General features: G+C 41.4%; 1 protein-coding gene across 1 annotated transcript in view; it reads left to right on the plus strand.

The window, feature by feature from the left end:
• The window catches only part of LOC146860897 (uncharacterized), a 1545865-nt gene extending 1534682 nt beyond the window's left edge, over nucleotides 1-11183 (plus strand). Inside the window, exon 41 of the mRNA XM_085646178.1 lies at nucleotides 10892-11183. Coding sequence (XP_085502304.1) covers nucleotides 10892-11075 — 184 coding nt within the window. The 3' untranslated portion in view covers nucleotides 11076-11183. The remainder of the gene's footprint in view (nucleotides 1-10891) is intronic.
• The last annotated feature ends 708 nt before the right edge of the window (nucleotides 11184-11891 follow it).

An 11891-nucleotide genomic window follows, 5' to 3' on the forward strand; every position in this document is an offset into this window, starting at 1 on the left:
ACGGAAAGAGACTATGAGTCTGATTTCTGGTTTGACAAATGTGATGGTGTATGCCATCTGCCAAACGGATGATCCGCTCACTATATTTAGAGACAGGTGGACTGTTGTGGTTCTGACAATGGGTGTCCATGCACCAACAGCCAAACTGACTAGGGGCCATTGGTGTGAGCACAAAAGACAGAGGGGCATATTATCAAGAACAGCGTTAAAATTACCGCCGCTTTAGCGGCAGGAAACTGCTGCTAAAGCTGCGATAACGGCTTGATAATATGCTCTAGAGAATTCCAATAGAAGCCCATGTTCTGGTGTGAACCTGGGCTTCTATTGGAATTCTCAAGGGCATATTATCAAGCTCATTATTGCCGCTTTAGCAGCAGTTTCCTGCCGCTAAAGCGGCGATACTTTTAAAGATGTACTAGATAATATGCCCCGTAATGCCCTATTTATAGCAGGTGGTCTGATTATGTTTTTTTCTGTTCAGTAGAACCGAGGAAAATCTGGCAGCCCTGAATAGAAAAAAGGAAAAATGACCTCCACATTCTGAGAAAAAAAAGCTCAAGGTGTAAGGGTCATTAGTACTTGTTTTTCAAAAGCACACTCTTGCTTCTTCAGTTTGTTTTTGAAAAACCAAAAATGTTGCTAACTGGTCACATGAAACATGGAGGCTGCTCAGCAAACTTTCTGTGTCTCCAGAAAAACTGACAGCATAATGCCATGCCGCTGAAGACATAGAGATTTCCGCAGTGCCAGCAGAGATCTCTAAATATAGTGGGTGGTAGTCCGTCCAGCATGGCAGAGATAATGACGGACAGCGGGTTGTGTGTAAACTCTAAATCCGGTTCTTAGTCAGATATTTTAGGCACTTTTAAGCTACAACACATCATTAAACACCCAAAACATACAAAAGGAAATGAAGAATTGCGAACAAAAGAAACAGCTGAATAGAATATGTGTATTGTTAAAAGGGAGAAAGCAATGAGGAGGCTTATGAATACTGAGCCTGAATTTCTCACTGCTAGTGAAATATTTAATGGTGCTTGAGTTCTCTGAATACAGTAGACGTGCTAAAGCTTTGAGAGGACCAAATTCTTGCCTACCTGGCTCTCTCCAAGAATCCTCTCAGGTCGCCAGGATCTTTTTATCTGCTGAATAGTGTAGATTTAATTTTCGATACATAATCAACAAAACCAAATCTTATTTCAAAAGGACCACTGACTCTGAATCTAAAATGTATTGGATTTTATTACAACTAAAAATAACTGCACATACAGACACCTTAGTACAAGGTGAAGAAGATAAATGGGCACTAGAACAAACGCAAGTCTACACAAGAGTCTCATACGACTCAGAACGAAAAGAATAACAAATTCCAGAAGCATAAGAAATGCAATGGTTAGTCCAATGTCTACATTAGGAATCATTAGCCTAAAAGGAAAACCAGTTAATCTGTCCCTACTCTATCTCTAAGGTGACAACCCTACTTAGCATTTCCCTCCCAGGCAAGAAAGTAAAAAAGTGTCAGAAGTGAAGACTTTCTTAGAAGTACATTCACTTAGTCAGAGCTCGTTCTAAGATGCTCCTTCTAGCTTCCCATTTAAACCTAAACTGCTCAACCCTCGGGGCACTGTCCCTAATACAAAATCCCAAAAACGTAGAACAGGCCCTTTGGCACACCTCTTCAGCCAGGTCTTCTCCCAGTACTTTTCCAGTGAAACTTGTACTTCATCCAGCGACGGTTAGCTTGAACTTGGGTCCTAGGCACCTTCCGCTGCACCGAAAGTATCATCAGTAAATTCCAATGTACTCCCCTGTTGGCTTCTCGTACCATCCTAACTCCTAAAACAAAGACCTAGTCTCTCTAACGAGCTAAATGTCCTTGCACCTGCAACAGAAACATGGGAACAAAAACCTTTTCACTTCTCTAAGATTTTCCATTCTCCTGAAAACCCAAAGCCTTTACCAAAGGAAATCATTTTCGGCCTACAACGTTAGCTAACATAAGAAATGAACAGGCCTTTCTCTTTAAACGTATATGCAATCAGGCCTTTACACTGTTAACACATTACTAGATCATACGTTAAGCATTAGTTCATTGTTCCTTAAACATAAATAGGCAGACTACACGTACAACTTCAGCATAACACGCGTTTAACCTAACACGTTGCATTACATAAAATCAAACATTATACATTTACTAAAATACATTTGCAGTGATCTACGGCATTACCTTTCATGAGAAGCATGGTTACATCTCTAATCACACCTATGTTAAACAATTCGAAAAATACATTTCTTTGTCACACCTAAGCTACTTCGATTAATATGTGGGTGCGGACTAACAGTGATTATGATGCACCCCTACAATTTCAGAATAACGTAGCGCTCTATCAGCTTTTATCTTGCTACTCGTCATGACAGACACTTCAGACTCTACAAGCTATGAGTATTTGACTGGTTCTTCAAATGGAACAACATATGGTCTCGATCAGTCTGCATGTAACTCAAGGAAAATACTTCTAAACTCATTTGACAATGGTATCTGACTCAGCTCGCCTACCTGCAATGTTTGGCCCTGCAGGTGTTTGTTAGGTAGGGGGGTGAGGAACAATGTCCCATGTATGGTGGTCCAGCATTTTAGTCTCATTCTGGAAGAAGGTGTAGAACTAATCAAACTAATAACAGCTAAAAGCCTCTTTCTTAATCCCTGATAATACTCGTGGCAGACACCGAGGATGAAACAGAATATCGCTTAACTTCTCATACAAGAAAACTACTTACTCACAAGCTCTTGGCGGCACGCTTCTTTAAAGTCCATTCATAGAAACAGCCCCACTCTCCCCTTTTAAATATGCGGTGGGCAAAATTATGGATAATATACAAAAATTGTAGAAAATGTCTGCCAATGTGAAAGATAAAAGAATATAATAAAAATACAGGACTCTTTCGCACCAATATCAAAAATAGATGACGTCATAGACGAGGGTTAGTGCATATGTCAACACTTGTCAACAAATGAGCCCTGTATCACCCAAGTTCTTGATCTCATCTGAGGGAAAGTATGAGTCAGCACATGACTAAAAAAGTTACTTATGCTCTTTTATATGACAAGAGAGTGTGAGAGATTTCATGACTGTGAGTAGTGGGGTTGTTGGTTGACCGGGGTGTGAACCTGGTCAAGCAACAGCCACAATCCCTGGCAGGGTGAACCACTAAAAGTCATTAAATTAACCTGTGCTTAACCCTGGGTAGCGTGGCACACAAGCAGTCAGACTCTACTTAGAAGCAATATGTAAAGTATGTATGCAGCATACAAACAGTAATAAAGTGAACACACAACACAAGAAAAATCCCAAACCAACTTAGAAAAATAGATTATATTTAAAAAAAATTACTTGACACCAGAACAACAAAACTCCAATGAGTAAAATTGGAGATATTAATTTTTAAAGGATTAAGTGAAAATAGCAGCAAAAAGCATAAAACGCCAGCAAGGGATATTTGGTTGCCCTGTATCGAGACAAAGTCAAGTGTTCAGGCTGACCCGAATGGAGCATTGGACAACTACAGGAATCAGGCTTAGCCCCCTGAGCAAAAGTACCTTAGATCGGGCTGCTTCGTTGTCAAAGATCCTGTCGCTGATGAGATTGCAGAGCGCAGAGAGGGCAATGCGCCTGTGTCGATCCACGCTGTGGTGGCGATGCACTGGTCCTGGTCATGCGACAGAAGCGATGCATCACTCTGATGTGCAGGTTGCTGCTATGCGGAGTTTCAGCTTTGTTGTTGAGGCGGTCATCAATGGAGACGTGAGGACTTTACTTTAGTAGAGCTTTGAACACTGGTGGTTCCGAAAGCAGAACGGTGTTTCCTAGCCACGCAACAGCAGTGATACGTCAGTTCTGGTCCAGGCGACAGGGGTGATGAGCCGGTTCTGATCCGTGCAGTGGTTGTGATATGTCAATACTGACCTGTGCTGTTATGTTATGTGTTTTGGTTCTTAGTATAGCACATCCTCGACCCAGGAGGGTCACCTCAGCGTTGTAACCGGCGGGTAGATGAAAGAGACAGAAGCAACCTTGGAACAGCCAGGTTTTTAAAGTGTTTTATAAAACCTGCTAGACTGGTACCTGAACGGATGAACAGAAGAAGCCTGTTTCAGTTGTATGGGGCAAGATAAAAGAAAGCTCGGCAACCCTGTGTGGCTGTGCAGATGCTGCATGGACATAGTAGACGTTGCTTCCTAGATATTAGATTTCTGTTTGGGAGGTACATAGTGAGTCTATTCTGCAGATATTTTGGACCTGAGCCCGACAAAGATTTGTAGGTCAGACAGAGCAGTTTAAACAGTGCTCTCTTTTGAATCAGAAGCCAATTTATGGCTCTAAGGGTGGAGGTTGATGGTGCGCATGACGGCAAGTAGCTTATCATGCGTGCAGTGGTGTTTTGGACAACCTGAATTTTGGATAGGCAGGATTTATTTGTGGAAAGGTAAGGGCATTGCCATTATCTAGGCAACTGATGATTAGAGCATGGGTGAGTGCCTTCTGGGAGCTCAAAGGAAGCTGCCAGAAGATTTTCCTGAGGAGAACGCATTGTACCAAAACAGGGATCGCCTATGAAGGTGATGTGATCTTTCATCGAATTTGTCATCTAAAAGTATACCCATGTTCCTGACTGTTCTACTGGGCACTGGGGCTGGGGCTGGGCCAAGTTCGGCTGGCCACTAGTCATCCATCCAGTAGAGCGGAACCCTGCCAAACAGAAATTTCTCCAATTCAATTGGAGACAGTTGTGTGACATCCAGATGGCAATTTTTCTCAGCCATCATTCTCATGTCAACAAGATGCAGTGATGGCGATGCGCTGGTTCAGTCTCCATAATGGTGGTGATGCACTGGTTCTGCTGAGCAAGCAGCTTAGGCCCACTTACAAGGGTCCAGGAGTGGTGTTGCGCCACTTGGCAGGGTAAGCTCACAGATGGCAAAGTCCAGGTGCAGAAGCAGGATATTTGGAAGTCTATTTTGTTGTTGAAACTTGAGATTAGGAGGCCAGCCAACTAGCCCTTGGAGTCACTTTGAATGCAGTCCAGCAGAGTGGCAGTCCTTCAGCAGCACAGCAGTCCTTCTTCCTGGCAGATTATTCACAGGCCTAGAAGTGTACTAAAGTGGTAGATTTTGAGGTCCAGTCCTTATACCTAGTGGTGCCTTTGAAGTGGGGGAGACTTCAAAGAAGGTACTATGAAGTGCAAAGAGGTCCTCCCTTCTTGACCTGTGGGGTATAGGACACTGCCCATTCACAGATGTAAGTGTGAGACTGTGCTCAGCTTCTCCCTCCCATCCTCACAGGATGGCTCATCAAGTCACACCTAAGCTCTCAATGTGTGCAGCACTCTAGGAGGAATACACAAATCTCACCTTTCACCTTCACCAGACTTATATCAGAGGCAGGCTGCAGGCACACAGAGCCAAGAGCAGGAAAATGCCAACTTTCTAATAGTGATAGGTAAAGGGTAGGCCCAATAAACCCTTGAGGGCTTAGGCGGATAAACTGGTATAGTGAGATTGCCAACAAGGGATTTTGTTTGTGGTCACTTAGTTCAATTTCTTTATAGTTAGGTTTTGGAGTGTACTTTAAACCAATTATACACGTACTATAAATGTTGTCAAAAAACTATTTGCAGATAAAAGGTACACACACGGGATTTGTTTTTGTGAATAAAACACAAATCTTTTTATATAAATCAAAATCAGAAAGGGAGTACAAAAGGAACAATAGATTTCAAGCAATACAGCATGAAAGATGGGTTAACTCAAATCCACATTTCATCAAAGAACATCTATTTCCAAGTGATTTTAACAGAGACTAATTTCATAAATGAAAAGAAATCAACTGTGTTTATCTAATAGTGTGGAATTAGATGATGGAGTCGACGTTTCGGTCTTGGTGGCAGAAGTCCGTTAGACCATCTTCAGGACAGTTAGTAATTGCATAAAAAACCCTTTGCGGGTTCAGAGAAACACACGTAGCTTGTTTTTCGTGTTTGTATGTTGTTGTCAAGGCGTATTAGTTGATTCTATAGCCTAATGGTTGACAAACTTTCTCCTACGAGGAGATTTAAACGGGAGAAATCCTCGTTCGTTCTGGTTTCTTGTTCCAGAGCTTTGTAATTTTGAATTGTCGATTAGGCTCGAAAAAATCCGCCACAGTCGGGAACGCCTGTGGCGGATTTTTTCGAGCCTAATCGACATTTCAATTACAAAGCTCTGGAACAAGAAACCAGAACGAACGAGGATTTCTCCCGTTTAAATCTCCTCGTAGGAGAAAGTTTGTCAACCATTAGGCTATAGAATCAACTAATACGCCTTGACAACAACATACAAACACGAAAAACAAGCTACGTGTGTTTCTCTGAACCCGCAAAGGGTTTTTTATGCAATTACTAACTGTCCTGAAGATGGTCTAACGGACTTCTGCCACCAAGACCGAAACGTCGACTCCATCATCTAATTCCACACTATTAGATAAACACAGTTGATTTCTTTTCATTTATGAAATTAGTCTCTGTTAAAATCACTTGGAAATAGATGTTCTTTGATGAAATGTGGATTTGAGTTAACCCATCTTTCATGCTGTATTGCTTGAAATCTATTGTTCCTTTTGTACTCCCTTTCTGATTTTGATTTATATAAAAAGATTTGTGTTTTATTCACAAAAACAAATCCCGTGTGTGTACCTTTTATCTGCAAATAGTTTTTTGACAACATTTATAGTACATGTATAATTGGTTTAAAGTACACTCAAAAACCTAACTATAAAGAAATTGAACTAAGTGACCACAAACAAAATCCCTTGTTGGCAATCTCACTATACCAACTTTCTAATAGTGGCATTTTCATAATTCTAATGATAAAGTTGACTTTGCCAGTAAAGAGGATCTATCATTGCAATACCATAGGTACCAAGCCTGACAGTTCTACTGCTTCCCAATTAGGAATTACGGCTTATTGGATGTAATAAGGAATCCCCAATGTTTTCCTATGGGAGGGTCAGGCCTCACAGTAGTGAAAAATGTATTTGGAAGTTTTACATTAACAGGACAGGTAAAACTTAAAGGTACATGTCCTACCTTTTTATTACAGAGCATCTCGGCCTATTTTAGGGGTATTTTATATGGGATAAAATGGGAATTTAAGGCTTGGCAAGGGGTTTTCAATGTCAAGTCGGCATGGCAGTGGGGCGCTGCCTCAAGGCTGCAATGGCATGCCTGGGACAAGTTTTATAAGGCTACTTTACAGGCCATGTGTCTCTACAAGGATCTTAGAAGTAAATTAAATTTTCCAAGTAGGTATATGCCAATAAAACTATGTTTAGGGGAGTGAGCAAAAGCACTTAGGCACTGGCTAGCATTGGTAAAGTGCCCAGAGTCCTAAAACCAAAAATACAAATTCAGCAAAATTGGAGGCAAGCCGGTAAAAAGTTTGGAGAAAGACCACCCGAAGTCTGACAGGTCTAAACAATGATTAAAAGTGAGTACTAATGTTTAGCCACTTCATTTTTTTAATGAAGTCTCTTTATCCATGTTTAAGGATGACTTGCTGCTCCTTAGTTCTATGCTCAATACGTACATGTAGGACTTATTATTTTTCTAAGCTCTTCTTCTCCTGTGCACATAAAAACCCTTAAAGTTTTGAACAAATAAATGGAATATGACAAATGCAAGTAAAAAATGTCAAAATAGTCTGAAAGTGGCCCTCATGTTATGGGTTTCATCATTTGACAAATATGTAGTGTGGAGTATGAAAATTAGAGTCTTTGGTCAGACTAAGGATATTATAGGCAGACCTCTTTGGGGAGTAGAGTTCAAGTTGTACATGGAATTGGTTTATGAGACAGATGTAGGGGCTAGGTGAGAGATGAAATAGAGATGAGAAATGTGGAGATGGAAAAGACAAAAGTATAAGAAAGGACAAAAGAGCTGCGAAGCAAAGTAAATGCTGAATAGTCCATTTACTTACCAGTAACCTTCCTTACACTGAATCCTACTCTTCCTCATCCCAGTCAGCCCTACGGGACTCACTTAGAGTTTGGTGGGATGATTCATGTGCCAATCCACCAAACTTGCATTCTCCTGCCCCATATATTGCTCTGGAAGTGCTGGATCTCTGTCCGCATTGTCTCTACTAGTTCTACCTTCTGCCCCTGGGCTGTGGGGTCAAAGTGACAACCGTCTTGGCCTGTTTAGGATGAAGTGATGTTCATTCGATTTATTAGCCCAGGCAATTCGTGAGACGTTTGGCAGTCCCATGCAGGGAAATTCACTATTGGTCCCCTACCCAAAGGGAAAAAGCTCCATATTTGTCAGAGCAGTTGATGTTCATTCTACACCAACAAATTCCTACTTTGGCTTGTGTAAGCAAATAGAAATTCTGAGCAGAGACCAAAAAAGATGGTGTCCGCTCAGTATTTTTGTGAGCCTAGAAAGCAGCCCCAATGTGTACTTAGATATCACCGCTAGGCTCACAGCCCATCACTAGAAGAGCCAGGCCGTAGCCTGTGCTAACCTGGCAGGCCACCTGCCCAACTTTATATGAGACTCTATATGACATGGACTCAGCAAAGCTAGAACTTAATAGAGGCAGGATTGGCAAGATGTGGATTATTCTTCACACCTGCTGTTGGTTTCATTCTCTTCTTTGATTTGACCAGCATCACTTGAACTGATATATAACATGATGACCTCCTGGAATCAGATTACCATAAATCTTACTATATGGAGGGGGAAACAACAGGTCACATACCTGCTCCACTTTGTCCAAAGAACTTTGACCCAGGGACATGGAGGTGTAGCAATCCATTCTTGGCGAATTATCAATGTTCAATGTCAAAGGGGATGTTCCATGATCTATCTCCTGTGGAGGTGTATTTATTAAGGCAATGCACATTAAAGCTTCTTGGAACTAATCCATAAGAAACTGCATGTACGACCCAGGAGGCATATTGTTAGCAAGTAGAGTAATAAAGATTCCAAGGGAAGCTAGGGTGGTTAGGGAGGTTCAAGCCTTGGCACCGTCACAAAAAATGCTCTGTGTCTACAACTGTCAGAGAACCCGATTGGGGTGTACCCAGAGGACTTTGTGGCTATGACTTTAGGGGATTTTTGGTACATGGCTCTGAATATGAGAACTAGAGCCTTTAGCAGGACTCTACTTTTGATTGTAAGCCAGTGTATTGCTTCATCATATATTTAAGTAGATGAAAATAAGAAAGGACCAGAAGAACAAAGCCCTTTTTTCGGTTGCAAACAGACAGATTTGCAGAACCTGGCTATTTGCGACTGCAAGAAGGCCCATTGGTATGTACAAACCAAAAATTGTGGTTCAGTAGCACATTTCCAAATAGCAATTTAAATTTGCAACCAAAGTTCAAATCGGTATTTGGGAGTGGCTTGTTTAGGGCATCCCTTCAAAAATACCGAATGGAAGTGGTATGTGTAATGTTTTGCAACCTAATTTCCGGTCGCAAAATATTAATCTATTAAAGGCTACTGAAAGGTAGTGATAGGGCATTGGCAACTGGAAAGGGGTCCAAAAAGGACCACTTCCCCTTGCGAATGTTGAGAAAAACATTTTTCAAGAGTAGGAAGTGGTCCTACTTCTTTATTGTCTTAATAAAACACAAGCAGGAATTCACCCAAGCTAAGGGCTTGATTTAGAGTTTAGCAGATATGGGTGAGCCATCAAAAACTTTTGGTTTACTCATTTGCCACCATAGAGGTTCATCTGTGAGAATTAAAGCACGGTAGGTAGACAGACAACAAATCTGTCCGTTTGCTTCCTCCACCGCATTTGCCTTCTTCCATTGACAGAGTTACACCCAAAAAACCACTGACAGATTTTCTAGTCTCTGGAGTAAACTCAGTTACAGGAAATGTTATGATTTGGTTAGTGGGCAATAATGAGAATACCGGCTTGCACACATGCATAATATACTTTTGAGATTTCCTTTTGTACTGTATTTCAAGGTTGACATTTTTGGGGATAGAGTATTGGTTAGTCGACAGTTGTCCAGACTACTGCAGTATACATGATGGACTAAATTTTCTTTCTGCCATTCAAGCTATGAATAAGAAGCTCCCTAACAATAAGCACTTTGGCTAATTTGTACACAATCATTAAATGATTTGCACATGTATTGCTGGTAACAAATGTATTGCTGCACGGCGTTAAAATTATCGCCGCTTTATCGGCAGAAAACTGCCGCTAAAGCGGCGATAATGGGCTTGATAATATGCTCTATGGAATTCCAATTGAAGCTCAGGTTAGATGTCCTTCACATCTAACATGGGCCTCAATTGGAATTCCATAGAGCATATTATCAAGCCCATTATCGCCGTTTTAGCGGCAGTTTTCTGCCGCTAAAGTGGCGATAATTTCATTCACCTGTCTTGATAATATGCTCCTTGGATCTTCTAATTGAAATAAATGTTTATAGCGAAGATGTGACTGATAGCAGCTTGCAAAGTGTTTTGCTGACTTCCCGAATACTCTGTTATTGTATTGTTGTGTGAGACCCTTCTACACTTTACAGTCAACATCATCAATGGTCTCTAAAGATATCTCTCCCATAGAAATATAGAATTTCTACATATACATGTCTGACTGTAAATCTGTATCTGTTAATCATGAAGCATGAAGTAAAATAAGGTGTTGTTTTTGTTTTACTTGCCTAAATAAACTGGGAAGAGGTCTTACCTTCCAGCCATTGGACTTCTGAAAGTTTTGCCCACTGCGTACCATGTCATCATTTGCCAGCCTCATGGCGGCCTAATTTGCCTTCCCTTGTATTTTGTCTGGTCCTAGAGACACTGTCTGAACTTCATTTTCTCCATCGTCCAGGTATTCGCATGAGGCTGGGGAAATGAGACACACATGCTTCTGCTGCCTTGAGAGCAAGACCCGCAGTGCCGAGGTGGATCTGCTGTGCCCAGGCGGGGGCAGCGTCAAGTACAGCTATGTGTACGTGGAAGAATGCTCCTGCACTGGGACCCAATGCCAGGCATTTCATCCAACTTCCCCATGAAGAACTGGGCATCACTCCCATTTGGAAAGGCAACATAGCGCAAGACTGGCAAGGGTTTCTGAATGGCACCGCTTGTTGCAGTCTGTAGAATTGCTGGAGGGGAACCGATGTGCTGTAAAAAAAAACGTAGAGCCGGCTGAATTTAATTGCTGTTCTGCAGATTATCTGGGGAGCTGAAACAGGTTTTACTTGGCTGCTGCTTTCTGTTTAATAAAACCGATCTACTTGTAGCTCAACTGGACTTTCATTGACTGTCAGCTCATTTATTTAATGTTGCCCTTTCAAGTGTGCAGAACAGGCCTTGGTGTGCGCAGTAAGAGCTGCTTGAACAGGCAGCTTGGTTAGAATCTTCCCTGCAATGATTTGCACAACCACGAAAAGTTCAAAATATCATTGAAGTCAATCGAAAGGAGTATAGCACGTAAACAAATCCACACTACCAACGTACTGTGTCTTAGCAATGGCACCATCAAGGTTTGAAAAATAAGATGACACTGTCTTAGCAATGGCACCAACAAGGTTGTACAAGCCTTTGCAATGTAAATAGGTCTCGCATTTGTGAGTTTAAGCTATTGGCATTGTAAATGACAATGCCCTGTATTTATGTTTTAAAAACCAAAACATAAATAAAAGGCATTGTCATTTACAATGCCAATAGCTCAAACTCAATTGTGAGACCTATTGCATTGCAAATGCTTGTTTTTTTGTTGAGGGAATTTCCACTATGAGGCTTAGCCGATAAGTTAAAGGAGCTAGTGTTGCATTTGAGATCATTTGATTGGATGGATGAGAATTTCTGGGGTTTGGGGAACATTG

This window comes from Triturus cristatus, chromosome 3_1, assembly GCF_964204655.1.
Source record: "Triturus cristatus chromosome 3_1, aTriCri1.1, whole genome shotgun sequence".
Taxonomy (NCBI): Eukaryota; Metazoa; Chordata; class Amphibia; order Caudata; family Salamandridae; genus Triturus; species Triturus cristatus.